General features: G+C 37.1%; 1 protein-coding gene across 3 annotated transcripts in view; it reads right to left on the bottom strand.

The window, feature by feature from the left end:
• Nucleotides 1–3,392: 3,392 nt before the first annotated feature.
• LOC122809088 (class II histocompatibility antigen, B-L beta chain-like) overlaps nt 3,393–11,961 on the bottom strand; it is an 837,388-nt gene continuing 828,819 nt past the window's right edge. Inside the window, exon 5 of one of the 3 annotated variants that reach the window (XM_044080317.1) lies at nt 3,393–3,588. In XM_044080317.1, coding sequence (XP_043936252.1) covers nt 3,500–3,588 — 89 coding nt within the window. In that variant the 3' untranslated portion in view covers nt 3,393–3,499. Of the gene's footprint in view, nt 3,592–11,961 lie in introns of all 3 variants that reach the window. The other 2 variants (XM_044080315.1, XM_044080316.1) reach the window with 2 other exon arrangements.

The following is an 11,961-nucleotide window of genomic DNA, read 5'->3' as shown; positions in this document are numbered from 1 at the left end:
TCAGGAAGTGTTAAACCTCCTTGTTTTATTGGAAGGATCAACTCATCCTGCTTGACTCCTCCCTCTTCCCCTCCCAGATAAAATAAATCAACTCTTCATTAATTACTATCCACACCTCCTCTGGTTGACAAAAAATCTGCCAGACCTGTTTATAAAACTAAAGGAACTAAAAACATTTTACTGCTTGTATGTTGCTATCCCTATTTATAGGCAAGAGCTTCCAGTTCCTCAGCTTTTATATTATCTTTTGTTTAGTCTATTTCTGAATATCCTTAGCTTCCATAACAGAATCCTTTTTTACCCATACTCCTAAATACTTCATTTTATAATGTCCCCATAAATATGGGTATTGCTGTACCAGTTCATATGTGGGTACAGGTCTACTTTGGAAGCTCGAAGTTTCAAAACTTCGAACTTCAAATGGTTGAGACTATAAAATTGAAGTTTTGAAACTTCAAATGGTTTAAATGGAGATTGGGAAATTTACAGTTCTCTTTACTGTAGTGCGATCTTGGAGTAAAAAAAAATGTTTTTATTTTTTTTTAAATTGAAGTTTCAAACTTTCAAAACTTCAATGTCATGGTCTTGATGATATGAAGTTTGAAGTTTTGAAAGTTTGAGCTTCTAAAGTAGATCCATGGTTACAAGGAACTGTCTCAGAACTGTCTCAGAATGGTCCATAACACTGAAATGTCCTTTTCTAGTTCTATCAGGTACAAAATGATATTATTTGCAAAGAAAGCCAACTTTTCTTGAATACCATACCAATTACATCCTTGAATTTCTGAGTCCTTTATTTTCTTTGCCAGTAGTTTTAAATATAGTGCAAATAACTAAGGTGAAAGAGGACACCTCTGCCTGATTTTGCCATATACATCTTTAAGCAGACTAACTTAAAAATTCATGCCTCCTTTTTCAAGCACTTACTAGTATTTACCTCCCAAATAGAATGGGGCTATACATGACAATCATGGTGTAAACCTGCATCTACCATGGTAGCCAAAGTAGTATTTTGTTTTAAGAACCCATCTCTCCAACAAATTTTGTTTATTTGCTGGTGTTGATTTAGATCCTCGGTGTTGGTATTTGTAGAGATACTCATTTTGCAAAAAAAGAGAAGGTCAAATAGGACTGGGTCTTTCATAGCTCTAAAAGAAAGACACAGATCACCTTGGAGCAGGTGTAGACTGTATTATAGGATACTGAGAGTTGTGCTGATCCATAGTTGAAAGTCCTTTACCTAAATAGAATCAGTGGTAAAACAAACGACTGTTCTACAGACCTAAACCTATACTACCATATCAACAACACCAGATGCCATGACAGATACTGAAACCAAAGTGCCCCCCTTCCACTTCTGGAACAGGTTGCTCTTACTCCCTACCGACCTTTAAAACCATATGACTGGATGGCTGACTGCAAGTTTTCACCAGGGTTAATGTGGATAAAGTCTATAAAATGTGGGACAACAGTTAGGATGCAGCTGAGCTTCACAATGGTCTCCTTTGGCTGTAAGCTTAATAACAGTCTATGAACCTAAAACTGCTAGTGACCAAAATAGGTCTTCACCGCTGTGGCACAAAGTACCTGCTTTCTGCATTTCTGAATTGCCCCGCCATGATTTATGTCATTCTTTGTATAATCATTGCCTCACTGGCATGCAATTTTTTATTTCCATATTGTTAGGTAATCATCTGTGTGCCTGCATACTGTGCTATTTTTCCCATTATGCAGGCATGCAGTGTCTTTAAATTACCCAGACCGTGCATCTTGCAATTACATATGCTAATGTTTACTGCACTAAACCTTTATGAATCCTGGCTTGTGAGTTTGACTACTTTATATCAACTTTTAAATGCACTTTTATTGTATTTCTGCATTATTTGCCACCCTCCTTATAGGACATCATTTTCTGATCTTACTGTACTTTTTACTAAATTCAGTCCAGGCATCTACTGTGTTAAATTTTCTTTCTGTAGTCCACCCTTACTATTACAACAGTCTGTTATGTCATTACCAAATGCATCAATTAAATTGATCATTGCAGTTAAAGACTTGTCAAAATCATTTAGGCACTTGCATCAAGTAGTGCCACTGGATGGATGGATTACCTAGAAAATGTTTAACTGGTACTATACCTTGAAATGGCAGAAAGACAAAATTATAGACTTATACTGACAGAAAACAAGACATGCATATATTTTACTCATTTTTTTAATTTACTCATTTTAACAAAAGCATAATGAAAGAAGAGACTTTAATCATGTCTGCATTATTCAAAAAAAATGACAAGAAAGCCAAGCCAAGCTAGAGTCATCACTGTGTAATACCCTAAACACCTGTAGCGTAGGTCATGAGATAGATGTAAACCATCCCTTAAGACCATACCAGTGTTTCAGCTACATGGCTTCTGAATGCACATGATGTTTTACTTTTTAAGTCTTTACTGGTGCATTCAGGCCAGTAAAGCCAAACCCTAATAGCTGAAGACATTTCCTTTTTCTGAACTCATTGGTGCAGCATAAAATGATTGCTGGACATACTTTGGAAACACAAAGCATAAAAAGAAGACTGATGTCCATAAACATTATTGCTTGACTTGGTGTTTCTTGTTGTCAATGCTGAATGGTTTGTCTATGTGACATTATTTCATGGTACAAATATGCTGTGCCAAACAAAAGAAGAAAAAAGCTATATATGCAACAGTAATACAGCATATACTTGGGTGTAGCTGTTCTTGTTAGTAGCAGCTTTTAACAACTGGCATTTTAGATAAGATTTCCTGTTATTATCTGTGATATAACATACTAGTAAGTAAAATAACCGGTGACCTTTCATTTTTATTTTATATATATATATATATATATATATATATATATATATATATATATATATTGATAAACTGGTGGTGGTGCTGCGTTGTTGCCTCACAGTAAGACATTGTCCTGTTCGATTCTCAGCTAGAGCGTCTTCTGTGTGGAGACATGCGTGAATGGGCATACTTTTGTTTATGGTTGTGCATCAGGGCTGGCACCGGTATGTAATCTACTGCCAATCATTAGAGGACCGGAGTTCATGTGGTGACCCTAACTGGGAAAAGCCGAAAGATACAACAATATATATATATATATATATATATATATATATATATATTTGTTGTGTCTTCGCTTTTCCCGTTAGTCGCCACAGTGGAACTCCGTCCACTAATGATTGGCAGTAGATTTTACATGCCGAGTTGCCAGCCCTGACACACAACCTTCAACAAAGGTATGCCCATTCACGCATGTCTCCACACAGAAGACACGCTAGCTGAGAATCGAAAAGGGCAACGTCTTACTGTGATGCGACAACGCTACCACAGCACCACCACCGCAGATATATATATATATATATATATATATATATATATATATATATATATATATATATATATATATATATTTTTTTTTTTTTTTTTAAAGAGAAAAAGAACTAGCATGATTAATTCAAGTTCCAAGCTTCAGTCCATGTTTTCTGTCAGATTCAGTGGGACTGCTTGAAGGTTGTTGTCTGAAGAGCTGCTGGACGTACTGTAAGCTTCCATCTGATCTGCTAAAGAAGAATACAGTTTGCTTTAATGTATTCCTAGGAGCAGATAAGGGTTATGACAACTTTCTAAGACCACTACTTCCATTTTGCAGTCAGTTTCAAAAGAAAATGTTAAGGTACAGGAAGTAACAAGAAAATTCATATCTATATACAACTACATTCTGCCATTTCCTCAAACTGTTTGCTGTTGAGTTGTACTTTTCCTAGTTATGTTTTTAAATATGCAATGTATTCTAGAATTTTCATATTGTCTGTCAGACTTTAATTGTGCATTAATCATAATCATGCATCATCCTGGTCAATCTTACCTTCTTTTCTGCCTTGCTTCTCACCTTTATTTCGATTTAGATGTTTGAAAAGTATGCAGCCAGTCACCATAGATAACAGTTACATATATGGATAACGCTGGGCAGTGTTACTGCATTCAGAAAAGGTCAGCTCCTGGTTTGCTGTATGACTGGGCACCAGCAAGCATCTAGTAAATACTATGTATGCTAAGGAGCTGCAGACCATGAATAACCAGATTAGCACAATTCAGGGGCATGTATAGTGCATACTGAAGCTGTGTACAAAAACTGTATTACATTGCAGAGGTACATTAACAGAAGCACGGATATTGACCCTGGAGCAAGCTGCACACACACACACACACACACACACACACACACACACACACACACACACACACACACACACACACACACACACATAATTTGTTTGAATGTCACTTTTGTCAACATCAATTTATTCAACAAAGTTTGGTCAATGAAACAAACGGCTGACAGGTGTGTGAGACTGCATAATATTCAGTGTAGGGGAATATGCCCTTTTCTTGCAGTCTTGGAGTCAGACCATATCATTTTGTTTATTTTTATGTTTTATTTTTACATGTACTGAAGCTGTTGCCCTGTGCATGAGTAGTAACATCAACAAAGGTACCAAGTAATCTCAGGCAAAGTTCAGGTAATCTTATAAACAGATCCACAAGTGTCTTTGTGTTACTGTATACTGTTTCTCAGTAAACTGCCCAGCTGGTATCTCTTCTAATATTCACTACTACTGTCTTCCATAAACAGATAAATATCTGTTCCAGTCAACTTTCTAGGTCGTAACCATCCAGACTGTATACTATTAGATATATTAAAGACAAGTGTCTCTACCATGTTGTTCTAACCTCTTCATTTTAATTGTATTTCTGCAGGCATTCCAAATCAGCTTCTGCTGTTGTGTGCTGTCTGCTACTGCTGCTATATGCTTTATTATAATGTCTAATTTATACATGTCAAGTATGGTGTATAAGAACTGTGCACATAGACAGCATTACATCATATTCAACAGAGTTTTCATAGCAAAGCAGCATTTTCACAATAAAATGGTATGTATAGATATGCAGCTCAGGAATTAGACCAGGTTTCTGTAATGTCGCCTATATAGTGCTGTCACAGCTTCTGTAGCACAACAGCACCATAAGAATTTTGATGTGCGCCTATATAAAACACACAGTGGGTAAAACCTCCCCATGAAACTAGAGTAGGTTAATTGGTAACTACTGTATATCGTACACATGAGTTACATGCTCGGGGGGGGGGGGTGGTCAATAATAGTCAATAATAAAAATGAATTGTATATCATGACATGAGCTTTGAGAAGGCTTAATGTAGCAATTAGAACTCACAGACTTTAAATACATACAGCACAAACATAAGCAACTATGACTATGTTGACTACTATAGACCCTTTAGCGTGCTGTCAAACTAAAGGAAACTATGGTGTTAATATGCTATTTGAGAAAGATAAGACCTATAATATATATCAACACACTTCTGTTAAAGATGGCTCAGTGTCTACACACAGATTTTACAATATCATCACTTCTGTGGGAAACGTCAAAGTAGATGCCATTTTCATAGACTTCAGCCATTTACATAGATTTCAGTTCTGCATTGGTCAGAATGGACTATAAAATTAATGCCAGCAAATTATATAAATGTAGCTTCTCAGTCATTTTAAAGAGTGGCTTGGACTATAGTTAAATAATAGGGATTGGTAGGTTGGTTTTAGAAATTATTTGAGAGAGGTTTCGGAATATGATCAGGTAAATCCCCAGCATGCAGTCCCTGATCTATATCTTTTCAGCCTATATATGTTTGACATTATGATTCCAATAAACATATTTTACTGCTTTTATACAGATAATCCAAAGCTTGGAAAATACATCACCAATTATTAACATAATGAATGTTTATGGAAGGAAATAGCTACAATGTCTGCTCATAGGGGGCAAAGGAAAATAAAATGGTTATAAATAGCAACATAACTAAAGATGTGCATTTCAGTATGTTTGAGTAATCAATGTAAATAGAATGTAACTAGCTGCAGGAATCAATGTAAATACAAGGTAACTGGCAAGGAGATTTAATGTGTCAAAATGTTTAAGGGCCTAGGATTGTTAGTAGATAATACATTAAGATTTAACAACCATGTTTACTATGTGATTATAGAATGTAGCAAAATTACAGGATGTGTAAATAAATTTATTAAACATGGGGAACTCTCTGAGCTAAAACAGAATGGCATTAAATATACTGATCCGAAGGATATTGCCAATATCCTGGCAGATCGATTCAGTGCCAACTTCACCCCCCTCTCACCCCCTAAATGGCCCATCTCAATACCGGAAGATTGCCAAATTCCAGTAATAACGGCCACACAGGTACAAAACGCACTCTCTAAAGCCAAGAATACAGCATCCATGGGACCAGATGACATCCCGGGCTGTGTACTACATGAACTACAATATGAACTGGCACCTCACCTAAGTGTCATGTTTAATCATAGCCTCACCTCAGGTTTCGTGCCCACTGAGTGGCGCAGAGCTACAGTTATCCCAATCCACAAGGGGGGGGTCCGCCTTGGATCCTGGAAACTACCATCCCATCAGTCTGACAAGCCTTATCTGCAAGGCCATTGAGCGTATTATCATGGAACTTATAAACAAAGACATTGGCAACCTTCAAACACTGGACCCCACCCAGTTTGGGTTTGTGAAGGGCCGATCTTGTCTCCTGAACCTGATTGACTTCTTTGAATCAGTCTCCAGAGCCATGGATAAGGGTAAGGTGGTCCACACAGCCTATCTAGACCTTGCCAAGGCCTTTGACACCATCCCCCACTCTGGAATCATAGATAAACTTACTAAGTTGGGCATTAATCCCTATATCACCCAATGGGTTGCTAAATGGCTTACTGATAGAACCCACACTGTAAAAGTAGCCGACTCCAAATCCAGCTCCAGACAAGTGACAAGTGGAGTACCTCAGGGTTCAGTCCTGGGGCCGCTCTTGTTTGGCATCTACTTCTCTGAAGTACAGGTCAACACTAAGGGACTCTGGCTAACAAAGTTTGCAGATGACTGCAAACTGGGAGCCATTATTGAATCCCCAAATGATGTGGATACTCTACAAAAGGGCCTTACAGAAACAGATGCTTGGTGCCAGAGCCATGGGCTCAAGCTCAATGCCAAGAAATGTATTGTTATCCCCTTTGGGAAAAAACATGTAGCCATGAATTACAATATAGGTGGCAGTAAACTAAACACAGAAAGTGTGATAAGAGACTTAGGGACACAGGTAGACAGTGGTCTCACCTTCGATAACCACATCGCCACAACAGTCAGGAAATCCTTCTATGTGGCACACCTCATCACGAAGGGCTTTTCATCCAGAAAAAAGGAGGTCATTGTCCCACTGTACTCATCCCTCATTAGACCCATTATAGAATACAACTCCCCATTTGGTATGTACCTCTCAAGACATCTGCAACAACTGAAAAGGCCTCAGAAATACCTCACTAAAAGAATCATAAGCCTAAAGCAGATGCCCTACGCTGACCGCCTTAAAAAACTCCAGCTATACTCTGTCGCATATCGTCTACTCAGAGGCGATCTCTGCTTAACATACAAGGCCATGTCAAACCCAGAGCTGTTGGACATGCTACACTTAAAGAAATCCCAATCCCTCAGAGCTACACGCTCCAGGGATCTAAACCTTGTCATCACAATAAACAAAACATGCTGGAGGGATAGATTCCTGACCCAGAGACTCCCCAGACTCTGGAATAGATTGCCCATACATGTCAAGCAGAGTGCCTCTTTGGACCTCATCAAGAGGAACCTTGACGATTGGATGGGAGAAAGGAAATTCACCCCAGGGATCACGTCAGTCGCCCTACTAGACAGGGGTCCAGGAAAGTAAATAATGTGGGAAGAAATAGCCAGAGAATTGTTATGGCTAGGCTTGTACAGGCCCTAGGGCTGATAGCCTAGTACCAACCTATGAACCTATGGAACAGAATCTGTTAAGAACTGTTTATCTCTTTAATAATGTTACATATTGAATACATCAGCCTAGTTTGGTACCCATTTACAAAAAGGAGATAGCTAATTTGTTAAGACTGCATACAGCACAGTTTCACTAAACTGATTTAAGGACAAGAGACAGTCGTATATAAGAATTGTACAACAGTAACTTTTTCTCTGTAACTTATAGACAAGAAAGAACAAAATGATTTAACACAGGTCTTTAAAGCAATGAAGCAACGATTTTTATGCGAGTGTTTAGCATTAAGAAAGAGTGTAAACCATGTTCACTAAAACCCCTGTGATTTTTGTCATAACAATAACAGAACTACCCATTTCACAGAAAACACAGTGGATAAATGGAATTATCTTGCATACTTTTAAAGGCCTGTGAAAATCTGACCACTTTTATGCTGCTTTAGTCTATGGGAATGATTACTTTGCTATCTAGGCAGCAAAAAGGACATTTTGCCCATGGCTGGGCTCCACTGTACGGTATTGTATTGTATTGCAAAATAAATCTATGAGATGGTAGAAAGTAAAAGATTCAGAAAATGTGATATTCTTGTAGCCAACAGTAGTACCAGTCAACCCTCAACAGATCAACATCTCATCTGTTAGCATGCAGTTAGTGTCTTGTGCACTATGACATGACATATATCTAGTTTCATTGTTACAATACCACAAAACCTAGATCATATCATTAGTGGCTGTTCATGTGTCTGATGAATGCTGTCAATGCCAGTTTGATTTACTGTACAAGTCCAGTATTTAACTGTTTACTTCCATAATTGGTCCCCCAGATGCCATCTGTAAATGGACTTTGCCCAGTATGACCAACCTGATCGACAAAATGTAATAAAAGTGTAACACTATTTAATTGATTAGAAACATGGATAAAAAGTCTTGAATGTCACTTGGAGTTGGTGACAAAAATAACTCATAACCACATTTTATACCATTTTTTTCATTCACTTATGGTAACTCGGCACCATAAAAAGCGACTGCCAATGATTAGCGGACCGGAGTTCCGCTGTGGCGACCCCTAACCAGGAAAAGCCGAAAAAGACAAACAAACAAAAAGAAAACATGGTTCTCACACATCCACCACTGAGCTCTGCCAAAGTCTTGGTATCATTTTCTATTTATTTACTTAATTTATTACATTTTGTTTACCAGGTTGACCCTAGTGGGGAGATGACCTCGGGGGAAAAAAAGAAAAATTGCTTTCAGCATGTCATATAAATACATAGCATGATGGGAAAAATACCTATGGATGCAGTAAGCTAAGGGTCAAGCTGCAAGTCAAAACTGAAGTTAACAATATGACATACTTAGAAACAAGTGCAATACATAAGGTAACAGCTGTGGATCACAGAAAAACCTTTATGGAAACATGCAACATGAATTTGAAATTTAGAATGAGAAATTATCAAGGAGAACAAAGCTGCATTAAAGTAAATTGTATTAAAAGCAAAACAGAACAGTAATGAATAGATATATTAAGCAGGAACTACAGAAGTGCTCTAGTACAAGTTGATAGGACCATGGAAAATAAAAAATGTTCACAAGAATTAGAAACATTGAAAAAATTTTTAAGTGAGAGGGGGTACCCGGAAACATTAATAGAGAGCCAGGAACACTATGTTAGTAGGAGGAGGACTAGTTACCCACCATTGTTGAAAAATCCTGAAGTAGTGGTGGTGGGGGGTCAAGAAAGTAGGGTGGACTCATTTTGTTGTGTTATGACTTTTGATGAGTATTCACCAGAGATTAAAAAGATTATGGAAAAAAATGGACAGGTGTCTTTGGAGCTTTTGGGCTCTTTGACAAGGTTGGTGCACATCCTTAGATAGCATATAGAAAAGGACACAACTTAAAATCCTTGTTTGAAAAAAAGCGGGAAAAATGTGAAGGATTAACTTTGGGGAAGATGACTAAATGCGGGGCATGTAAGGAGTGTAGGTTTATTTATGAGACCAAGAATGTAGTGACAGAAGGTTACAAAAGGGTTATCCCAGTTAAGGGGAACTACAGTTGTATGACAAAGGGAGTAGTTTACGCAGCCTTATGTCAAACATGTAATGCTTACTACATAGGAAAAACCGAGAATGAGTTGAGGAAGAGGATTTATCAACATAATTATGCCATTTGTAGATGGGACGGTACTAATGCCTTGTTTAGACACTCCTCTGGATGTAAAGATTTTAAAAAATTCAGATTTTGTGTGTTGGAAAAGGTTAAGAGGCAAGAGAGAGGAGGTAACTGGTCTAATTTCCTAGAGTATAGGGAAACTTATTGGCAGGTTCTTTTGAATTCTACTAAAGAACCTGGTTTAAACAATAGGATTTCCATTAGTAGCTTGTTGAATATGAGGGTGGATAAGATTTAAATTAAATTAAATTAATTATTATTTTTAAAGTACCAGGAGTAGGGGTGAAAGGAACTAATATTAATTTGTAATGTATAAGATTTTTTATGTAAATTTACATGTGCACACATTTTATTAGATGACAGGTAGCGAGGTTGTAGGATTAAACAAAGATGTAAAGGAAGTTCTTAGAAAAGGAATTGTAAATTATTATTATTGTTGTTTTTGATAAAGGTGAAGTCACATGACTTGTAAAATAGTATTTAATGGAGAGGAAATGATGTAATTTTTTGTATCTGAAGAAGTTCCATGTTTTATTGTGAATAAAGGACCAAAAGTGCTCATACAGCCTTTCTTGGAACTGGTGTCGTGGCCTTATTTTGAAACTGAACCTTGTGCCTTATTTTGTGGAGTTATTACCTTTGGACTTTGTGAATTTGTGTTTGGTTGAAGTACCAAAAGAAGGAAGAAGGTTTGGACTGTTTAATATATGGAAAGGAAAAGGCTGAATTTACTGGGAAGTCACTGGATTCCATGAAGTTTGAATGTGCTTATGGGTATCTTCACCATATTTAGGTCTAACAGCTGGCCATCCCTAAACTGTTTTGATGCACTTTCATTTGTAACATGTTAAAAAGTAGAATTTGTAGAAACTTTTGAAACCTGGTAGAGCCTGTTATTTGGGAAAGAGGAGATTTTTTTGCAGTGACAGTTTAGTCCAAGCTACAGAAAAACAAGCTTCATTTTATGTGAGAGTGCAGATGCAATCTGAAATTTCCATTGGCTTATAGTACCCCATGTGGTTAATTTCATATATGAAATTATGCTCATGGGCAGGACTATACAGTATGCCACCGATATATGATGTCTGAATGGTTTAGGAGAAAAGCAAGTATGAACAGTAGCAAAATTGATTCAAAGCAGTGCAATGAGGCTGAAGAGATTAAATATCCACAATATTATTTAGATAACTTAAACTTGCCCTGTTACTTTGAGTTTGAGTAAGTATACTATTATTTTGCAATTTCAAACAAACATTTTATCTAGACAGCTAATTGCCACTAGCTGTTGCAGTGATTCTAAATTACATTTTTGTAACTTGCTCTCAGTTATGACAGTTTCCAACCAACTCTTATTAATATTCTAAGATATTTCTAATATTTTCTGTATAATTAAACAATTAACATCTCTGTAGATTGTGTAAGTATGACTGATGACTGCATGTCTGTTGCCCAAATTATGAAGGTGAGCTGAGGGATACTTTTGATTGAAATTCTGATATAAATTTTGATTTTGCTCTGAAGTTATAGCTATGATTTGATGTGACGTGTGCATCTTGAGGATATCTGTATGTGTGTTGCTTATATAGTTTCTTACCTTGACTAGCAAGGGTTATCGTGTCATGAAGCATGAGGAGGTGTATTTTTTATTAATAGGGTTTCCCAATAGTACCTATAGAGGATGTCATTCCTTAGGACGCCTAACTTATCAGAGACGGTAGTTTTATTCTGATATCCATCTTTGATCTGTGTTAAATTTGCAGTAAGCCTGTTCTTGCTGGGACATACACTTATCAGACTGAGAGCCTTTGGTTCTTAAGTGAGATGGGAAGTTCTCATCTTGGTGGAAATACATCTGGCTTATA

Source organism: Protopterus annectens, chromosome 8.part0, assembly GCF_019279795.1.
Source record: "Protopterus annectens isolate FY-2018-M chromosome 8.part0, PAN1.0, whole genome shotgun sequence".
Classification (NCBI taxonomy): domain Eukaryota; kingdom Metazoa; phylum Chordata; order Ceratodontiformes; family Protopteridae; genus Protopterus; species Protopterus annectens.
Note: the sequence above shows the minus strand (reverse complement) of the source record. Positions and strands in the feature narration are given on the sequence as shown.